This window comes from Ranitomeya variabilis, chromosome 6, assembly GCF_051348905.1.
Source record: "Ranitomeya variabilis isolate aRanVar5 chromosome 6, aRanVar5.hap1, whole genome shotgun sequence".
In the NCBI taxonomy this organism is placed as follows: Eukaryota; Metazoa; Chordata; class Amphibia; order Anura; family Dendrobatidae; genus Ranitomeya; species Ranitomeya variabilis.
Window position 1 is genome coordinate 455,389,492 of NC_135237.1, and position 23,415 is coordinate 455,412,906.

The 23,415-nt window shown below is 43.9% G+C and overlaps 1 protein-coding gene across 1 annotated transcript in view; it reads left to right on the forward strand.

The window, feature by feature from the left end:
• RP1 (RP1 axonemal microtubule associated) overlaps positions 1–23,415 on the forward strand; it is a 729,254-nt gene that overhangs the window by 674,854 nt on the left and 30,985 nt on the right. Inside the window, exons 55-57 of the mRNA XM_077271713.1 lie at positions 38–113; positions 6,525–6,819; positions 21,821–21,899. Coding sequence (XP_077127828.1) covers positions 38–113; positions 6,525–6,819; positions 21,821–21,899 — 450 coding nt within the window. The remainder of the gene's footprint in view (positions 1–37; positions 114–6,524; positions 6,820–21,820; positions 21,900–23,415) is intronic.

Sequence of the window (23,415 nt, forward strand, 5' to 3'; positions counted from 1 at the left end):
TGTATAAAGAAAAATATCTCTGTTAAAATCTATACAGATTGCCAGCTGTATATGAAAAGGATTCATGTCAAGGAGTCTTCAAAGAGCAAGATCTACGTATTTAATGTGGACGAGTAAGTTCAATCTTTAAACATTTAGAGATTCACTGAAACCTCATATTGTATCAGAAATTTTGAAAGTGATGAAATGATTTAGATAACTTTCCATTCTACACGTCTCTGAAATTCACTGCAGCACCGATAGAGAGGAGAGAGGGGCAATTTGACAGATGGCACCCTGTCCTGACAGTGTTTTGTGTATGTGTGGGTTTGTATGAGCGTGTGTGCCTATGTGTATGAGCATGTGTGTGTGTTATTCTGTGTATGAGCATGTGTGTGTGTTTTTATGTGTGAGTGTGTGTTATTCTGTGTGTGAGTATGTGTGTGTTTGTTTGAGTCTGAGTGTGTGTGTTTCTATGTGTGTGTGACAATTTCTGTTTGTGTTTCTATGTGAGTGTGAGTCGCCCTACCAGGGCGGTACCGGGTCCAGTAGCTATTAAAGGGGTTGTCACGGTGGCTGCAACCCGGTCCGTGGCCCTGGGCGCCCAATTAAAGGGAAAGGTCTTTAAGGGGATTTGCGAATAAAGTCTGTTGTTTGTGACACCACCTGTGGTGTTCGGACAGTGGGGACCGACGCTGCTTAAAGGGGTCCTCTGGGGTGATGGTATGCAGCAAGATGGTGATGCTTCCTGTTATGGACCTGGTGGTTAGGAGCACCCGAAATGACCTGATGGTTAAAACAGAAAACCTGGGACAAGCTCTGAGGAGGTGGTAACTCTACTGACCACAATCCCTAATCCTATCACACACACTAGAAATAGCCGTGGAGCGTACCTAACTCTCCCTAGACGCCTCTTCACAGCCTAAGAGCTAACTACCCCTAAAGATAGAAATAGCAGCCTACCTTGCCTCAGAGAAATTCCCCAAAGTAAAGGTAGCCCCCCACAAATATTAACTGTGAGTTAAGAGGGAAGTAACAAACACAGGAATGAAACAGATTTTAGCAAAGGAGGCCGAATCTTCTCTAGATAGACAGAGGATAGGAAAGGGAACTATGCGGTCAGTATTAAAAACTACAAAAACCACGCAGAGTGTGCAAAAAGACCTCCACACCGACTCATGGTGTGGAGGTGCAGCTCTGCACCCCCAGAGCTTCCAGCTAGCAAGGAAATATCATACTAGCAAGCTGGACTAGAAACATAGCATGTACTGAAAAATATATTCAAAAACCGATGAACAACAAATGACTAGCAAGGACTTAGCTTCTGCTGGAGTAGACAGGTCATCTGAGAAATCCAAGAGAGATCTGAACCAGTACTGAGACATTGACAGCTGGCATGAACTAACGACCTGGGCAGAGTTAAATAGGGAAGCCAGCAGAAGCAATAAACGAGGGCAGCTGAGAAAGCCAACCTCAAAGATCAGCAGTTCCACTCAAAGCCACCAGAGGGTGTCCAAGGACAGAACTCACCAAAGTACCATTCACGACCACAGGAGGGAGCCCGAGAACGGAATTCACAACAGCTTCCCACAGGTGAAGTGGGGTCCCCAGGACTTCCCAAGTGTAGGGCACCGATGGTGTGGTGGATGGTATAGCAAAGAACGAGGACACAGGTTTGCAGTCTTTACCTGGTTTACTGATGGTAGTAGTAGTCCTCAGTCCAGGGTACCAAGTGCAGGGTAGCTGTGGTCCGGCCGGCTTGGAGGCAATAGGAGATCTCTCTCACAGGTGAGGTCCATAAGCCTTTCCTATTTCTGCTATTTAGTTGATTAGGTCCCTGCCGCTTGAAGCTTACTGCAAGTCCCCTCTCTCCTGTCCTAAGACAGATGTCTGTACAATAGGCAGTTTGAGCCTATTTATAGGATCTCTATCATGACCCGGGCTCTGAGGTCACTACTTCACCTCAGACTTGATGCAGGCAATTGACATACAGTCCTATGCCCTCTGGATCTGTCACGCATCCTGGAGAACAACATGAACTCGGGCTCCCGGTACCCAGTTTCTGCGCTCTGGCTCCTAGGGTGTCCTTCCGCTGTTCCCCTCCTGAGCCTCTTCCTCCTCTGTGCTTCTTTCCTCGAAGCTCCTCCACCATTCAACTCTCCTTCAGATTCTCCCTCTTTCCAGGGGTAGCAGCTCCCTCGTGGCTGCTCGGCCCCTACATCTGCTCCAGATGTCCTTCTACTCTCTTCTCATCTCTCAGACTGACTGACTCCTCCTCCAGACCAGGATACATAAAGTGTAAGGAAGCTCCCCTGAATCCGGGTTCTGAGCTCCCCCACCTGGCCTAGATTCAGATGTGTTGAATGCAAGTGCCTTACCTGACATAGAGAATCTCCCTTACCTCCAAGCGTGACATCACCCTCCTTGAAGGGAAGGCAACATCACTGCAGCAACCAGTTACCTGGGGTGTTGCAAGCGTGTGTGTTTCTATGTGTATGTGTGTGTGTTTCTATGTGTTTGTCTGTTTCTGTGAATGTTTGTGTATGTCTGTGTGTTTCTATGTGTGTGTGAGTTTCTATGTGTGTGTTTGTTTCTGGGTGTTTCTGTGTGAGTGTGTGTGTTTCTATGTGTGTGTTTCTATGTGTGTATGTGTATGTTTCTATGTGTATGTTTCTATGTGTGTGTTTCGGTGTGTGTGTGTTTATTTGTGTGTGTATTAGTTTCTGTGTGTGTTTCTATGTGTGAATGTGGATTTATGGTGGCATGTAATGGGCAGAAGAACATGCAATATGTGGCTATGTTCACACATTGCATTTGTAATGCGTCTTTTTCAACTTGCAAAACCTGCTCCCATGGCAATAAAGAAGCTGCTTACAAAAAGCTGGTTTGGCTGCGCTTTTATTGTTTCTTGTCCATGCTGATAAAGTTTAGTGCCACCCCCCCAACAAAAAAAAAACATGATGCAACTTCCTCAAAGTTTCTGCATAAAAACGCAGCAAAACCTGATACTTGTGGGTTTTTTGCTGCATTTTTGGCCTTACTCATTACTATCAATAGGTGAAAAACACTGAAAGACGTGACATTCTGCAGTTCGCAAAAACGCAGCAGTTTTCCAAATCAGTCAGGGGAAAAAAATAAGCTGTGTGCATGAGATTTCTGAAATCTCATAGACTTTCTGCTACTGTAAACCGCAGGTTAAAATTTTCATTAAAGAAACGCAGCAAAACTCAACATGTCAAAATAGCCTTAACATGTTTTTATGGCGGTCAATATGTGACCTTAATCCTTAGCGCCACTTTTTCACAGTAGCAAGGATTAAGTGGATAAGCTCCCCAGAGGCAAAAATCCGGATGACAGCTGCATATGAGAGGTAACACCTTGTGGCATTGTCCCTGACCGGTTTTAAAATGGATTTTGGCTGATTAACCCCTTAAATGCTGCTGTCAATAACTACAGCAGCGCATAAGTGGCTAAAAGACCCCCTTTAACATCATCGGCCCCTAGGTCTAGTAATCGCAGGTGCCGATAGTTCTCATTGCAACCCAAGGTCATCTAATGACCACAGGGTACCTGTGACCTGTTAGATCCAACTAGAAACCATATCGAACAGGCTGTGTCAGTTAGATAGTAACAGGTCTCAGGCACTGCAGTACATGAGTACTGCAATGCATGAGATCAACTATCAAAGTGTCCCACAGTGGTACTAAGTGAAAAAATTTAAAATAAAATATGAAAAAAGTAAAAAAAAGCCACAAAAGAACACAAAAATCATGAAAAGCCAATTCGTAAAACAAATTGGTATCACAGCATTCAGAATGACCTGAACTATAAAACTGTCACATTACCGTATTTATTTTGTACGACAAACACCATGGTCTCTGTTCCGGCAGAGTCTCGTCATTTTAGACTTTTTTTACAGCCCAAGTGTGGGCAACCACTGATCTGTACACGACTAAAAAGATGGATACCACTGGAACACACGCCAAATGTTGTGCGCAGTGTCTCCATCTGCCTCAATATAGTGAGTGGTTTCGTAGGTTTTTTTTCTGAATTGCATGTTCATGGGATTTACACAGAAACCCGATGTAAGTGCTCAAGAATATGATCCCAGCTTTATACTAAAAGTTATCAAAAATATTATGTACCCCAAAATGTTACTAATAAAAACTCTAACTCCGCCCCACTCAGGTTTGCCATCAGGTGTTATGATCACTTTAACCCCTTTCCGACATTTGCTGCGCATGTACGGCGTAATTCAGGAGCAGGTTATAGGGTTGGCTCACAGGCTAAGCCTGCACTATGTATACTATATACTATACTATATACTATACACTATACTATATACTCGTGTCGTGAGTTATTTGCTGGGTATAGTGCGGGCTCAGCCCAGTTGTAGGTGTTGTCCAGCCTTTTGCTAAAAGTTTGCAGTCACTCATTGTCTGATTGCTTGTACTATTTCAACAGAGTTCTATGTGACTGCAGACTTCTGAATCCTCACAGCATGCAACACATTCTGTTAGAATTTTCCGCTGTTGACGTTGAGAGTGGGCGGTCATGTGACCACAAGTAGATGAATTCTATCCTTCCGGCCACATTCCAGCTAGACGTGTGTTGAGCAATGCTTTGCACGTTTAGTCTAATTGTGGCCAAAAGTATGGAAAACACATACTTGTGGTCACGTGACTGCCCACTCTAACCATCAACAATGCAGAGTCCTTACAGCAGGTGATGCACGCTGTGAGGATTCAAATGTCTGCAGTGACAGAGTGTCTGCAGACTTTTAGTAAAAGACTGGACAACCCTTTTAACAATGTACCAGCATAGGGGTGCATCATTCTAAGTTCCCTATCGGCTGCCCTGCAATATGCAGGCAGCCAGGGGTCTGTTTTAATCCCCCATGCATGCTATCACAGGGCTCTGTTGAAACTCAGCCGCGTCTGGGCTTCAAAGATGACCTTTGCTATATAGAGCAATACTGAGATATTACGGTATATTGCACAAGTGATCAGACAATCACAGGTTCAATGAGAACATAGTAGTGCTTGGCCAAACAGTCTTATCCATCAGCTGTCTAATGTTTATTGGGGAATTATTGTTTTACCAAGCTTCCCCTATTACAGGATAGGGAATAACTTGCCGATTGTTGGATGTCTACCACTGAGTCTCCCACCGATCCCGAAAATAGCGCTCTGAAGAGAAACATGTGAAAGGAGCTGAGGTTGAGCATAAGTAACAGCACTCCATCAATTCACAATAGGAGTGTAGGAGATAAGTGAGTTCTGTGCTCGCCTCTTTCTAGCACTTCCATTGAGATTAAATAGAGTGGAGGAGTGCATGGTCACTTGCTCCCTTCTAACAGGGCCCTACAAAACCCTCTTCACAAGATCAGTGGGGTTTTCAGTGGCTGGTCCACGCAGCATTCGGAAAGTTATCCCCTATTCTGCGGATAGGTAAACTTGGTGCAACATGATTAATACTTACTGAGTTACAATAAACACTATCACTCCAGCTGAACATAACATAACATAGGCCCACATGCACATTAGATGGTGGTTGGCCGAGCGATGGTTTCACCATCTCATCCAACTCTCCCATACACAGAAGATCTCGCTCAGTTGGTCACAACTATGTTTTCTATGATAAAGCCACCAGTTGACATGATCTCTGGGAGAACAATAAGTCAATAACTCCCCAAAGAAAGAGGGCTTCCAGAAGCAGTTTCATTTGCCTTCCTCAAAAAAACTCTGTGTGTGCAAAGCCTTATATTCAACGTCTCTGCAAACATTATCACACTTGACATTTAAATTAACACCAAGCTACTATTCATATGAAACATCTGCATTGTGCATGCACTCACCCATAAATGTACATTGTACATACTAATCAAAGGGGGGTTGTCCAGATCTTAGATTGATGACGTATCTGTATCCTTATCATTTGGATAAATCATCCATGTCAGATGGTTTGGGGTCTGACACCCCATGTTCAGCTGTATGCAGGTCTCTATTCAGCCAGAAGTGAAGCAGATCACAGCTCCATACACTGTGTACGGTTCCTACCATATACAAATATGCAGCTCATGTACGGTATTCGGGGCACCAAAGAGCATTGCTGCACAGGACAACATTCAGCCTAACGTCGGCCCTGCATGTGTTCAATACTTTTTTCCTGTGTTATTTTTCATTATTACACCATAACTTAACTTATGAAGATCTATGGTTTGATTTTTTTTTTGTTTGTGCAGATTGGCTGAGTTATTACCGACATCTGGTGAGAATTTCATGCCAATAGCACCTTTAGAAAATTTGGTGACGTGTTCAATACTTATGTCACCCGCTGTATATACATTCGTATTAGTGGGATATTTAAGTACTGTATCTATGATATACACAACTATCTTGTTTTTATTTGCATTCTTAAAGTAAAATTAGCCTTATAATCCTCCTTAATAGTAAAATCAGTAATTAAAATAGGTTTTGAGTAGCTAACATGTTATAATTGTTTGTTTTTATAACCCTTTCTTCTGGATTTGATAATGTGCCTAGGAACTTTTCAATTGAGAGCGAAAAAACAGAGACAAGAAAAGAAGTTTGCATTTCTCAAGTTGTCCATGACCAGGTAGAGGAAACTGGTAATGACTTGTTACTGACCTCCAATGATACAGGAACTGTTGAAGAACATGTAGAGACACTTACGATTCTCGTATATACGGGGGACATAAGCAGAGCAGGCACCGATGCCAATGTTTTCATTGTTTTATTTTCTGATAATGGAAATTCGTTTGGACCTGTACAGCTTAAACAACCACTGGGAGATATCAAACCCTTTCAAAAAGGGAAGGTAAGAGAAAAAATGTTCTACACAAAAATGTTGTGTTTCTCTTTTAGGAGTGTGAGAATTACATAAACTAAGAACACAGTCATCTACGTCCTCATTTTCTTGTGGATAGAAAATACGCATTGCCATCATCTCTAATTTTCCTCTACCTGTCTAATCAAAGGATTAAGGTTCATAGCTCTACAATTCCAGATATCTACAGCTCTGGCAAAAATTAAGAGACAACCACATCAAAACCCTGTCATGGGCAGCCCAATCTCCAGACCTGAACCCCATTGAAACCTCTGGAATGTAATCAAGAGGATGATGGATAGTCACAAGCCATCAAACAAAGAAGAACTGCACACATTTTTGCTCCAGAAGCAGTGTGAAAGACTGGTGGAAAGCATGCCAAGACGCATGAAAGCTGTGATTAAAAATCATGGTTATTCCACAAAATATTGATTTTTGAGCTATTCCTGAGTTAAAACATTAGTATTTTTGTATCTCAATGATTATGAACTTGTTTTCTTTGCATTATTTGAGGTCTGAAAGCACTATTGTTGTTTTTGTTAATTTTTACCATTTTTCTTTGTCAGAAAAAAAATACAAAATTTATTGCTTGGAAATTTGGAGACATGTTATCTGAAGTTTATAGACTAAAAGAACAATTTACATTTTACTCAAAAATATACCTCTAAAGAGAAAAAACAGACAAACTGAACATTTTCCAGTGGTCTCTTAATTTTTGCCAGAGCTGTATTTGGGAATTACAATACTACTAGTGATGAGTGAATAGCATTGCTGCTCGGGTGATCTCCGAGTATTTTGTAGCGCTCGGACATTTAGTTTTCCTCACCTCAGCTGCATGATTTACGGCTGCTAGCCAGGCTGAATACATATGAGGAATGCCTGTTTGTTAGGGAATTCCCACATGTATTCAGGCTGTCCAGCAGCCGTAAATCATGCAGCTGAGGAGATGAAAACTAAATGTCCGAGCACTACAAAATACTCGGAGATCACCTGAGCATGCTCGGGGAGACTCAAGCAACAATGCTATTCGCTCATCACAAAATACTACCTGATTTTGAACTGACCACTTTGACTCTGAAAATGGCCTCTTCTAATAACTCAGGAAACTAGCAGAGCTGACCTGGGTCTCGTAGCAGCTCTACTATCCGAGACAGACATATGGTGGTTGTGTGATGCTTCTGTTCGCTACATACAGCAACAATCATTGAGCACTATGCAGTAGAGAGGACAAAAATGGTGAGAAATGGTCCCCAGCTCTCCTTGACAGCTTGCAATCCAACTTATTCGAATAGATAACAGGAGCAGGAACTTCAATCCTGCACCATAAATTTACAATGGTGTGGGATTTAAGCCCCTTATTGACCAAGCTCAATAACTTGCAGCTTTTGGTCATTATCAGGTTAAATAATTTAGTGTCCAATTCTTAAATAGGAGCATCACTCTAAGGTTTAAATTATTAATACCATTCATGTTCTGCCCTGGTCACACTTAAATCCCAAGTGTTATTCCTCCAAGCAAATCATTGTTTTTTAAATTCAATCCCCCGAGCCCTAGATCCTAGATGTTCAACGTTTTGTATCTTTACCCTGGATAGTGTACAGTATTCCTATGGGGTTTACTTGCCATGTCCTGTGCTAAATTCACATGGACAGTTAATCAACGCGGTAGTTTATCAACTACTAGTTCCATCAATTTTTCAGATGAGACTCGGCCATAGATTTCAATTAGTGTGCAAAAAAAACCTCATACTATACGTACACAATCCATATTGACTCCATTTTTAATGTATCCATTGTAAATATTACGTAGGAAACTGCATTTAGCCTTGTATTATTTTTTAATTTGTGGATGTAAAAATATGGATGACAAACATGGTCATATGGATGACACATGGGCCACCATATGGATCAAAAAAGCTTCTGGTTTATTGGATAAGAAACAGATAATTTTTCATATGCACATGTGAACTTAGCCTTTGGCTGGGTTCACATGACTATAATAAAACTCAGGCTATGTCTGTTCAACTTCCCCCTGGGCCGTGGGGTACTCGGAACCAGGTCGGACGGTTCTTAAAGGGGTGGTCACGGCAGTGGTGACCCGGTCTGTCTCCTGGGCGTGCAATCAGAAGGGGGATTAATAATGGAAATAAAGTTATTAAAGGGAAAGGGGATTGTTCGTGATGCCACCCATGGTGTTCTGGCAGGGATAGCCGATGCTGCGGTGCAAATCCTCTGAGGCAGATGGTGATGCAGCAGAGTTGGTACAGCTCTCCACGGGTAGAGCTAGGCCCCAGGGCAGCTATGGCGTCAAATGTGATGGTGAGTGTTGTGGTACGGGGCAGGTGGCGCGGCAATAATTCAGAAGACACAGCAGGGTGCAGTTTCCACACTTTTATTCACACTTCTTCATGGCACCCAGCTGGGTGTGCCACATACGTGCCTTTCCTGGCCGACTCACTGCGCTGGCTCTCTCCTCTCCTGCCCTGTGCTGCACATCCAGTGTCTCAAGCCAGTAGTCGCGGGTCCTGTCGAGCAACGTCTTCACTGTCGCCTGGACCCTCTGTGTCTACCTTTTCAGCGAAATAGATGCGCACGTGGCTGTCACACTTGCAGACATGACAGCCTCCAGGTTCCTAGCTGGGACTTGCAGTTCCTCCACTAGATTAGGGGCCAGTTCCCCTACTGCGACCTGGTCCCTCCACCTGGTGATGGTCAACGTGGATACGGGCTCCATGGGTTGACTTCTCACTACCCATGCCCCTAGGACCCCTTCTTTCTCTCTCACTTTCTGCAACTTTTCTCGCTCTGTCTTCTGGTACTGGGATGAGCTCCTCACTCCTCGAGTCCCCAGCTCCAACTGTCTCACTCTCTAACTCCCTCCTCCCTCCTGTTTCCATGACCACCCTACCCTCTCCACCTACACTCTCTACCTAGTCCCTCCCTGCGCCTGAGAGGTCTGGTGTTGGATGCGAGTGTCTGGATTCTGGGTAGTGCCCCCCTCCTTACCTGAGAGCAGGGTACCACACCTCTGGCTGAGGTGCAGTACCTTTGTGGCGACTTGAACCCTCAGGGGCACCACATCTGCAGTTTTGAGTGTCTGTCAACATAGTGTACAAGCGAGAGAGCTGCCTCCTATTGACATCCACAAGCCTGGTCCATAATACAGACCAGATTAGTGTGTGATGTCATTTGTTCACACAAACCATTGTTCCTTATGAAAAATTGCTTGTGTGCATCAACAGATTACTGTTTTATTGAGTCGGTTTGCTGTCCATTGAACAGATGAATAACACGCTGACAATATATGCTGTACGCTCATCTGAACAAGTTCTTATCCTGTGCTTTAAATATATATTGCAAAATGTGTTATTATATTCTTGTTCATAATTTAATTTTAGAAGGGGTGGTTGCCATGCATAAAAATATTGAAAAATTCCATTCTAGAAAAAGTTAATGCAATTAAAGTTACCCACAATAGCACAGCTTCTCATTGCTAACATTCAGAGTTATCTATACAACCCACTCTTCCTTTAGGTTGGGTAAATTCTTGGCAGTCATTTGGCAACATCAAATTTCAGGAGTACACAGTTCTCTGGCAAGCAGGAGGCAGGGGATTGATGATTGACAATTTTATCAAGCGGCATTGTCCTACAGTTGGCCTGACCCCTGAGTCCTCCGATGCTGCAAGCAGAGGCAGTGTTTTCATTGCAGGATCAGAGGAGTATAGCGACATTGTTGCTGGCTGGATTGAGTGGAGATTTTGAGCTCTGTAGAACAGAGCTTATAATGACACCACTTCTTACCTAGGAGACTGGATAGACCGCAGCAGTGACACTGTCAGTAGAACTGGACTATCGGCCAGAAGGTCAGGGTAGTCAGAGATCAAGCAGGGGTCAATAACAAGAGATATACTAATGCAGCAGGATATACAACAGAACCAGTAGCAAAGCTCTAACTGTCTGCCGAGGGTTATAATAGCAAAGAATCCTGCCCCTGGCCCCAGCAGAGAACTAACTGAAGTTGACCACTGAAGTACCCGAACAAAACAGAAAAATGGGAAGGACACAATTAAGCAGGACGAGGTTTTAGCTCAGCAACGCTTGCGCTGCCCATCTACAATCGTGGCCTTAATGCTGCGCCACCTAGTGGACGTGGCAAGAGCGTGTTCACACACAAATGTTACAAGCAATATCCGGGAAACAGGGCAGTAAGTAAACAGGATAAATTTCCCTCCGTTCTTGCAAATACAATTATTAAAAAAGAAAGTCAATGTAATGTTTTATTTGTACTGTATGTTGATGCTTAACAAGTGAGATTTGCAGCTGAAAAGCATATGAAAATAACAATTTTGCACACTTAAAAAGAGGATAGATATTACAAATTAGTCTTTGAAAGCATAAACCGTGCATTAAAAGTAGGAATATCTACAAGCTTTACAGCAAATGGTATCACACTGCGACCAGATCTTTTACTCCAACCAGATTTTTTCTTTAGTTCTATCATCCTGACATTACAAGCACAGACTGTGTAGATGCAGACAACATATTCTGGCCGGGATTCCCTAGACTGTACTCGTGAGTCACTAATTAGAGTCTAGTATTTTGAGCTGATATAACAAACACATGAAGCTTAATAGAGAAATCACACACAGTGAAATAATTTGTATCTGCATTTTGTTACTTTCTCCCCATTTAGAATATTTTGCATTTATAGTTCACAGTTGGTAACATTTATTTGCCCATTAGAAGTACTTGATCCCTCTCAGTAATTATTTCTGCTAGCATACATTAGGCAATTCAAGATAGACTAAAGACGATTATATGAGGACAATCACTGATGTTTGCCACTTGCTGCTTTGCATTTTGTTCTCATTGACACGTTTTCATGAAATATAGTGGCTCATGGAAATAATGTTTCAAGATTACTGATTTTCTTTATTATTCATAGATTTTTGTCATAATAATCAGACTGTAATTAATATATATGATTTTTTCATTGCTGCCACAGCTGCAATCTTTGGGAGAAATGAGCAAATCTTATGTACCGTAATTCGAATTTGCCAGATTTGTCGCATTTATTTTTTTTAATCATTTCACAGTAAGTCAAGTACATGCGAATCACAATACTTCAACGCTTCCAATTGCCCATAAAAGACATGTGCAAAACTCTGTATCCTAGGACTGTATTTAACCCCTGCCAACCACTTTATTGCTAACACAGCCTTAGTAATGTCCAAGTGACCTCAATATACGTGACTATTAATAAATGCTGGATTATAACCAATAATAACTAATAGCCTATTTTATAACACTGGTGTTGTGCTTCCAAATCTTAATGAACATGACCGCTGGAGTAAGATGCACCTAATTCATTAAAAAGCACACGCCACTTAAAGGAGGTATTTCGCTACTAATTTAAAGGGAACCTGTCACCCCCAAAATCGATGGTGAGGTAAGTTCACCGTCATCAGGGGCTTATCTACAGCATTCTGTAATGCTGTAGATAAGACCCCGATGTTACCTGAAAGAGGAGAAAAAGACGTTAGATTTAAACCCCTTGAGTAACAGCAGTCTGAGAATGCATGCTCAGATCAGACTTCACTCTACTCTCTGTCTAAATGCAGATTTGAATTGCCATTCATTCAGCAAATAAGAAATGCAATGTGCTGATCATTAGAAAGTATATTACAGGGCTTGTCAGCTGAAGGCATGGCACATCAAAGCAGCGGTTAGGTACCGAACCCCAGACAAGGACTTCTTACTGTACGTCTGTTTTACTGCTCAGGTTCAGCAGCCTAACAAAGCTTGTTGAATGGCTGCAGCACAGCCAATGAACAACCTTTATGACTGTGGGCACTTCCGGCCCCATCACAGCCATGCCAAGTAATGGCATTGCTGTGATTGGCCGACACACCACATGACCTGGCCTCATAGTGTAAAATAAAAAAATAATTTTTCAAAATAACGTGCGGACCCCCTTTTTATTTAACAACCAGCCAAAGGAAAGCAGACAGCTCTGAGCTGGTCTTATTATGCTGGGAAGAGGCCAATATCCATGGTCCTTCACAGCCTCCAGCTGCCTGTGGAGCGCCCCCACACCGCCGCAGGGCCGAGGGGTACCCGGAGCCGGGCCTCTGAGTTATCAGTTCTGGGGTTGTCACGGTGGCTAGACCCGGTCCGTGGCCCTGTCTGTCAGTGGGGGACGTCCGGTGCAATAAGTGGTGTTGTAACGGTGCAGTTGTGGGGTGCAGGTCGCGGTAAATAACGAGGACACCAGGTTGCAGTCTCTTTGCCTCTTTACTGAAGATCTCTGGGTCCTCAGTCCAGAATACGGTTCCCCAGGCTGCGCAAGTCTGACCGGTCCAATGGCACCTCCAGAGTTCTCTTCCCAGGTGGAAATCGGTGCCTTCCTTCTTAGCGCTATGTGTTGTAGTCCTTCCCTGCTATGCTTACGGAAAGTACCCCACAACTGTTGTGTCTGTTTCTTAAGTTCCCTCACAACAACTCGATTAACTGATCTTCTGCTAATCATCCGTCCCTTCCTGATGTCACAGTTAGAACGGCACCCGTTTGTCGGGTAGGCCTGGAGTTCTTCCGGGACCCTAGAGTCGCCCCTCTCCCGCAATTGCCTCCCAAGACTTCATAGGTGATTTAGGTGAGACAGCCCGCCTGAGACTGACTGCCCTGCCGCTGTTTGGAGTATTGCTTGAAGCTGAATGTTATTCCACTCCCTCGGCGTTCCGGCCACCGGTAATGCGCCTCAGTAGGGTGTTGCTCCGGTCTTACAGCATGACCCCTACTGGTATTCTCCTATTGCTTGATCTCGTTTCTCACTCAGCACAATCTATCTCGCTTCTAGTCCTTTCTTGGGTCCCGCCGCTTCCCGGAGCTGGCGCGGACCCGTTACGTTCTTTTCAATGCCAAGCCTCTGTCAGGATCCCACCCCTGACAGAGACCCTACTGTCTCTTCCTCCACAACACCCTCTGCCACCAGGTGTTGCTTCGTCCAATCCAGTCAGCTTTCTGATCTAACTTCCTGCCTGACCCCCAGTTTACCCACTATGGTGGGGAGTGGCCTAGTGAATAGAACCCTTAGCTCCCCCCGGAGGCCCAGCTGTGAAATGTATTGGTGTCTGTGATACCTGATCAGATGAACTCCTTTAGTGCCATCGGACGCACCGTAGCTCCCCTTAGTGGCGGAGCCACAGTACTGCAACGACCAGGACTCTGGGGCGCTGCACTTGCTTTTCCTTTGCTGGTTATTAAAAACAGACAGAGCGTTACATGTCCCCACATCATATCCACAGTAGTGACAGAGCTTCACACGTCCCCACATCACATCCACAGTGGTGATAGAGCTTCACATGTCCCCACATCACATCCACAGTGGTGATAGAGCTTCACATGTCCCCACATCACATCCACAGTGGTGATAGAGCTTCACATGTCTCCACATCACATCCACAGTGATGATAGTGTCAAATGTCCCCACATCACATCCACAGTGGTGATAGAGCTTCACATGTCCCCACATCACATCCACAGTGATGATACTGTCAAATGTCCCCACATCACATCCACAGTGGTGATAGAGCATCACATGTCTCCACTTCACATCCACAGTGGTGATAGAGCTTCACATGTCCCCACATCACATCCACAGTGGTGACAGAGCTTCACATGTCCCCACATCACATCCACAGTGGTGACAGAGCTTCACATGTCCCCACATCACATCCACAGTGGTGATAGTGTCAAATGTCCCCACATCACATCCACAGTGGTGATAGAGCTTCACATGTCCCCACATCACAGTCACTGTGGTGATAGAGCTTCACATGTCCCCACATCACATCCACAGTGGTTATAGAGCTTCACATGTCCCCACATCACATCCACAGTAGTGACAGAGCTTCACATGTCCCCACATCACATCCACAGTGGTGACAGAGCTTCACATGTCCCCACATCACATCCACAGTGGTGATAGTGTCAAATGTCCCCACATCACATCCACAGTGGTGATAGAGCGTCACATGTCCCCACATCACATCCACAGTGGTGATAGAGCTTCACATGTCCCCACATCACATCCACAGTGGTGATAGTGTCACATGTCTCAACATCACATCCACAGTGGTGATAGAGCTTCACATGTCCCCACATCACATCCACAGTGGTGACAGAGCTTCACATGTCCCCACATCACATCCACAGTGGTGATAGTGTCAAATGTCCCCACATCACATCCACAGTGGTGATAGAGCATCACATGTCCCCACATCACATCCACAGTGGTGATAGAGCTTCACATGTCCCCACATCACATCCACAGTGGTGATAGTGTCACATGTCTCAACATCACATCCACAGTGGTGATAGAGCTTCACATGTCCCCACATCACATCCACAGTGGTGATAGAGCTTCACATGTCTCTACAGCACATCCACAGTGGTGATAGAGCTTCACATGTCTCCACATCACATCCACAGTGATGATAGTGTCAAATGTCCCCACATCACATCCACAGTGGTGATAGAGCTTCACATGTCCCCACATCACATCCACAGTGATGATACTGTCAAATGTCCCCACATCACATCCACAGTGGTGATAGAGCATCACATGTCTCCACTTCACATCCACAGTGGTGATAGAGCTTCACATGTCCCCACATCACATCCACAGTGGTGACAGAGCTTCACATGTCCCCACATCACATCCACAGTGGTGACAGAGCTTCACATGTCCCCACATCACATCCACAGTGGTGATAGTGTCAAATGTCCCCACATCACATCCACAGTGGTGATAGAGCTTCACATGTCCCCACATCACAGTCACAGTGGTGATAGAGCTTCACATGTCCCCACATCACATCCACAGTGGTTATAGAGCTTCACATGTCCCCACATCACATCCACAGTAGTGACAGAGCTTCACATGTCCCCACATCACATCCACAGTGGTGACAGAGCTTCACATGTCCCCACATCACATCCACAGTGGTGATAGTGTCAAATGTCCCCACATCACATCCACAGTGGTGATAGAGCGTCACATGTCCCCACATCACATCCACAGTGGTGATAGAGCTTCACATGTCCCCACATCACATCCACAGTGGTGATAGTGTCACATGTCTCAACATCACATCCACAGTGGTGATAGAGCTTCACATGTCCCCACATCACATCCACAGTGGTGATAGTGTCAAATGTCCCCACATCACATCCACAGTGGTGATAGAGCGTCACATGTCCCCACATCACATCCACAGTGGTGATAGAGCTTCACATGTCCCCACATCACATCCACAGTGGTGATAGAGCGTCACATGTCCCCACATCACATCCACAGTGGCGATAGAGCTTCACATGTCCCCACATCACATCCACAGTGGTGATAGTGTCACATGTCTCAACATCACATCCACAGTGGTGATAGAGCTTCACATGTCCCCACATCACATCCACAGTGGTGATAGAGCGTCACATGTCTCCACATCACATCCACAGTGGTGATAGAGCGTCACATGTCTCCACATCACATCCACAGTGGTGATAGAGCTTCACATGTCTCCACATCACATCCACAGTGGTGATAGAGCTTCACATGTCCCCACATCACATCCACAGTGGTGACAGAGCTTCACATGTCCCCACATCACATCCACAGTGGTGATAGAGCGTCACATGTCCCCACATCACATCCACAGTGGTGATAGTGTCAAATGTCCCCACATCACATCCACAGTGGTGATAGAGCGTCACATGTCCCCACATCACATCCACAGTGGTGATAGTGTCAAATGTCCCCACATCACATCCACAGTGGTTATAGAGCTTCATATGTCTCCACATCACATCCACAGTGGTGATAGAGCTTCACATGTCCCCACATTATATCCACAGTGGTGATAGTGTCAAATGTCCCCACATCACATCCACAGTGGTTATAGAGCTTCACATGTCTCCACATCACGTCCACAGTGGTGATAGTGTCAAATGTCCCCACATCACATCCACAGTGGTGATAGAGCGTCACATGTCCCCACATCACATCCACAGTGGTGATAGAGCATCACATGTTTCCACATCACATCCACAGTGGTGATAGAGCATCACATGTCTCCACATCACATCCACAGTGGTGATAGAGCATCACATGTCTCCACATCACATCCACAGTGGTGATAGAGCTTCACATGTCCCCACATCACATCCACAGTGGTGATAGAGCTTCACATGTCCCCACATCACATCCACAGTGGTGATAGTGTCAAATGTCTCCACCTCACATCCACAGTGGTGATAGAGCTTCACATGTCCCCACATCACATCCACAGTGGTGATAGAGCTTCCCATGTCTCCACATTACATCCACAGTGGTGATAGAGCGTCACATCTCCACATCACATCCACAGTGGTGATAGAGCGTCACATGTCTCCACATCACATCCACAGTGGTGATAGAGCGTCACATGTTCCCACATCACATCCACAGTGGTGATAGAGCTTCACATGTCCCCACATCACATCCACAGTGGTGATAGAGCGTCACATGTCTCCATATCACATCCACAGTGGTGATAGAGCGTCACATGTCTCCACATTACATCCACAGTGGTGATAGAGCGTCACATCTCCACATCACATCCACAGTGGTGATAGAGCGTCACATGTCTCCACATCACATCCACAGTGGTGATAGAGCGTCACATATTCCCACATCACATCCACAGTGGTGATAGTGTCAAATGTCACATCTCACATCCACAGTGGTGATAGAGCTTCACATGTCCCCACATCACATCCACAGTGGTGATAGAGCTTCCCATGTCTCCACATTACATCCACAGTGGTGATAGAGCGTCACATCTCCACATCACATCCACAGTGGTGATAGAGCGTCACATGGCTCCACATTACATCCACAGTGGTGATAGAGCGTCACATCTCCACATCACATCCACAGTGGTGATAGAGCGTCACATGTCTCCACATCACATCCACAGTGGTGATAGAGCGTCACATGTTCCCACATCACATCCACAGTGGTGATAGAGCTTCACATGTCCCCACATCACATCCACAGTGGTGATAGAGCGTCACATGTCTCCATATCACATCCACAGTGGTGATAGAGCGTCACATGTCTCCACATTACATCCACAGTGGTGATAGAGCGTCACATCTCCACATCACATCCACAGTGGTGATAGAGCGTCACATGTCTCCACATCACATCCACAGTGGTGATAGAGCGTCACATGTTCCCACATCACATCCACAGTGGTGATAGAGCTTCACATGTCCCCACATCACATCCACAGTGGTGATAGAGCGTCACATGTCTCCATATCACATCCACAGTGGTGATAGAGCGTCACATGTCTCCACATTACATCCACAGTGGTGATAGAGCGTCACATCTCCACATCACATCCACAGTGGTGATAGAGCGTCACATGTCTCCACATCACATCCACAGTGGTGATAGAGCGTCACATGTTCCCACATCACATCCACAGTGGTGATAGAGCTTCACATGTCCCCACATCACATCCACAGTGGTGATAGAGCTTCCCATGTCTCCACATTACATCCACAGTGGTGATAGAGCGTCACATCTCCACATCACATCCACAGTGGTGATAGAGCGTCACATGTCTCCACATCACATCCACAGTGGTGATAGAGCGTCACATGTTCCCACATCACATCCACAGTGGTGATAGAGCTTCACATGTCCCCACATCACATCCACAGTGGTGATAGAGCGTCACATGTCTCCATATCACATCCACAGTGGTGATAGAGCGTCACATGTCTCCACATTACATCCACAGTGGTGATAGAGCGTCACATCTCCACATCACATCCACAGTGGTGATAGAGCGTCACATGTCTCCACATCACATCCACAGTGGTGATAGAGCGTCACATGTTCCCACATCACATCCACAGTGGTGATAGAGCTTCACATGTCCCCACATCACATCCACAGTGGTGATAGAGCTTCCCATGTCTCCACATTACATTCACAGTGGTGATAGAGCGTCACATCTCCACATCACATCCACAGTGGTGATAGAGCGTCACATGTCTCCACATCACATCCACAGTGGTGATAGAGCTTCACATGTCCCCACATCACGTCCACAGTAGTGATAGTGTCACATGTCTCAACATCACATCCACAGTGGTGATAATGTCACATGTCCCCACAGAACATGTACAGTGGCGATAGAGCATCACATGTCTCCACATCACATCCACAGTGGTTATAGAGCTTCACATGTCCCCACATCACATCCACAGTGGTGATAGAGCATCACATGTTCCCACTTTACCCCTGACATAGGAGTACTGTGAACAGAAGAGTCTGTGGTGATGTGTTTATATATATGTACATGTATACCACATAATTCACTTCAGCTGCTGCAGAACCCCAGTCTATAGTGATGTGTGTGTGGATGGAAAAATTGATGTGTTTGTATGGCTGTATGGGTATGTGTATGGATGCTTGTGTGTATAAATGGATGGATGTGTGTATGGATGTGTGTGTATATGGATATGTGTGTGTGTATGTATGGATGTGTGTGTGTGTGTGTGTGTGTGTATGGATGGATGGAGACATGAAAGAGGGATGGATGCACACTGCACATTATACTGATCTATGTAGAAGCCTTTTCCTTCCTGGTTCCTCCAATCAGCTGAGTCATTCCCCTGCTGCCTCACACTGTGAGCTGCACAAGGAGGCTGGAGCATGAGGCAGGAGGGGGAGGGTCTCCAGACTCAGGAGAGAGCTGCTCACATGACTAGGTGTGATACCTAGGACACCATGCACAATGCTGACAGGAAGTAAATAACAAACTGTCAGCATTCTGCATGCTAGGCACACACACAAATTATACAGAAAGCACAAACAACCCCTTTAACTTTTCATAATATTGACTGGTAGGTTTAGCCGTGCCCTGTCCCAACCAGGCTCTTTTTTTATTGATGTAACTAGCCAGTATGGGCTTGAAAATGGCAAATTCGCAAATTTTTTTGTCTAACTTCAGAGACAGAAAACTGGCATCGAGACCTATTTATTTACTGTTCCACAGTCTAAGTAGAGATAACCAATATTAATTACATATTGCCAAAGACAAAAAGACCCCTATACTAAAAACTTTTACCCCTTAGTGACCGAGCCAATTTTGACCTTCAGGACCAGGGCAATTTTTTACAATTCTGGCCACTGTCACTTTATAAGGTTATAGCTCTGGAACACTGCAACAGATCCCACTGATTCTGAGACTGTTTTTTCGTGACATATTGTACTTCATGTTAGTGGTAAAATTACTTCTATATAACTTGCGTTTCGTTGTGAAAATAATGGAAATTTGGAAAAAAAATTGAAAATTGCAGTTTTCAAACTTTTAATTTTTATGCCCTTAAATCAGACAGTCATATCACACAAAATAGTTAATAAATAACATTTACCACATGTTAACTTTGCATCAGCACAATTTTGGAAACATCATTTTTTTTTGTTATAACGTTATAAGGGTTAAAAATTAACCAGTGATTTCTCATTTTTCCAACAAAATTTACTAAACCATTTTTTAGAGACCACTTTGCATATGAAGTGACTTTAGGGGGTCAATATGACAGAAAATACTCAAAAGTGACACCATTCTATAAACTGCACCCCTCAAGGTGCGCAAAACCATATTCAAGAAGTCTATTAACCCTTCAAGTGTTTCACAAGAAATGTGGAAGAAAAAAATTAACATTTTAACTTTTTTCATAAAATAATTACTTTAGACCCAAACTTTTTTATTTTCACAAGGGTATGAGGAGAAAATGGACCACAGAATTTATTGAGCAATTTCTCCTGAGTACGCCAATACCCCGTACATGGGGGAAAGCCGCTGTTTGGGAGCACCATTTGACTTTTTGAATGCAAAATTGGCTGTAATCAATAGCTGGCACCATGTTGCGTTTGGAGACCCCCTGTTGTTCCTAAACAGTGGAAACCCCCCAATTGTAACCCCAACCCTAACCCCATTATACCCCTAACCCTAACCACAACCATAACCCCAACACAACAGTAACCACAACCTTAACCACAACCCCAACCCTAACCCCAACACCACACTAACCCCAACCGTAACCCCAACACAACTGTACTCCCAACACAACCGTATCACCAACACAACCCTAACCACAAGACTAACCCTAACCACAATCTAACCACAACCCTGTGGCCTGCCTTTTCTTTGAGCTGGCCATTATATTGATGTGTCTCCTAGCTGGGTCCAATCCTTCTCAGCCCTTATCCACATGCATGTCACTTGACAAACGGTAAAGTTTTTAATATTAGAGTTAGGACTGTCCCAATTAGGGTCACCGTGAAGTTGTGGGATGGCTTTTGCATTTTTTGCATCAAAAACATGATAACTAAGTACCATATATTATTTTCATGCACTATGCTGTTTATTTACTGCAGGAAATTGAATCATTATGTTTCTTTCTTTGAGTTTTTTACATACCAATAATGTATCAAAAATAAAATTTTAGCCTATAGATGTGTTTCACAGTCCTTTAGATTTATTTGTGAGAGGGCTCATCCAGGTCAAAACCTTACTGAAATATGCATGTCTTACTAAAATATACATGACTGATCAGACAAGCTATGGAGTCTATAAGTCAGACTATTCTGGACCCTGTAGTAAACTGATTTCCAGCAAAAATAAAGATAAATACTGGACTTAGATTAGAACATCACATTGTGCTTTTTGTCAGTTCTTTGATGACCATATGTGTGAATATTTCTTTTATTTTATTATGACTGTATCCTGTTGGGCTGCTGCATTCTATGAAATTATATGAATAATGTGAATTAAAACATCAAAGCCCAGATATTTACAGTTTACATTGTAAATTTATCACTTATTTCTGATTGTTGTACATAATATGTTTTACATTTTCTGCAAATAGGTTGATACATTTACAATCACAGCGAAGAATGTAAGAAGAATCTCACATATTGAAATAAGCCATGATGGAAAAGGATTAGGTGAGTTTTCTTTGTGTTCTAATACATATACAGAATGACAGAATGATTGCATTGTAAAATACGTGACCAGTCATATCAACACCATATCAATATAGTACTGGTCAGAAGTTTGGACACACCTGTTCACTGGTCACCTGTTGTACTTATTGGAACATTGCAGATTCTGGCTAAAGGCACCAAACCACAAAGCAACAGATATGGAAATGAGTCATGAAATAAACCAGAATATGTGTTAAACCTTGGATTCCTTTCACTCTAATTAAAACTTTTCAATGTCAACATTTTCTAGAGCAACTTTATCTCATGGCCACCTGAATAGCTTCCCAACAATCTTGAATGAGTTTACATCAGGTGCGGAGAAGTTGTTGGATGCTTCTCCTTTCCTCTGCAATTCAAGTCTTCCCAAACTATCATCATGTCATCTGACGCTGCAATCCATCCATCTTGTTCTTAGTCACATAACCCTTACAAGTACAAACCAGATAGGATTGCAAGTTATTGCCAAATGCTCATCTTGGATAATTGTGCCTTGAATTTGGAATAAATCACCAACATTGTCGGCAGCAAAGCACTCCCACACCAACACACCTCCCCTCCATGTTTCACAGTGGGCAGCAAACATGTAGAAACCATCGGTTCACTTTTTGAGAGTCTCACAATAACATGGCGGTTGGTACCAAATCTAAAATTTTAACTCATTAGACCACAGTATAGATTTCCACTGATCTAATGTCCAGTCCTAGAGTTGGTTGGTCCAAACAAGTCTCTTCAATTTGTATGCGGCTCATAGTAGTTTTTTGCATAATGATGGACTGTTATTTCTATTTACTTAGTTGAGTGGTTCTTGGCATATTCTGGCTTAGAACAGTTAAAGAATAGGGCTCGGAACTGTAAGAAACTACTTTCCAACACTGACTCTGAAAAACAAACCTGATAGTCACAAACCTGATAGTTTCTGAAGATTGGGGAGTCCACAAATGAACTCTTGGCAAAAATGGAAACTGTCATGTGTAGGCCTCTGGATTCCAAATCGTATTTTATTAATGCCAATGAGTTTCTGACCCGGACCAGTGACTTTCTCAAGGTGTACAAAACAAGTGTGCAGGGTACAACAACTGGAGGTTTTAAATAGGAAAAGTCTTTGTACCTTACACAATTGATTTTTATACCATGAAAAAAGTGCCGGCCTGGCACAGAAATGCATTGGCATTATTAAAATTTGGAATCTCAAGGGTCTTCATTCCTCCAGCACTGCCTGCCTTAGCATGTCAGTTTCCATTTTTGCCATTATACATCGGGGATGCAGCACCACAACACCACTGGGCAGCAGCAGCGGCATTCCACACTTTTATGGGTGTTGTGATTGAACACAAAACCTTCAGGTGAATGCTACCATCACTTATACTTAACTTTTAGCAAACAGTATTGCCCTGTGTAAACTTTTGTCGATCTCCAGAGCTTCAGAAATGAATTTTTGCCATACATATGCATTGGAGAATGCCAAGAAGGAATAACC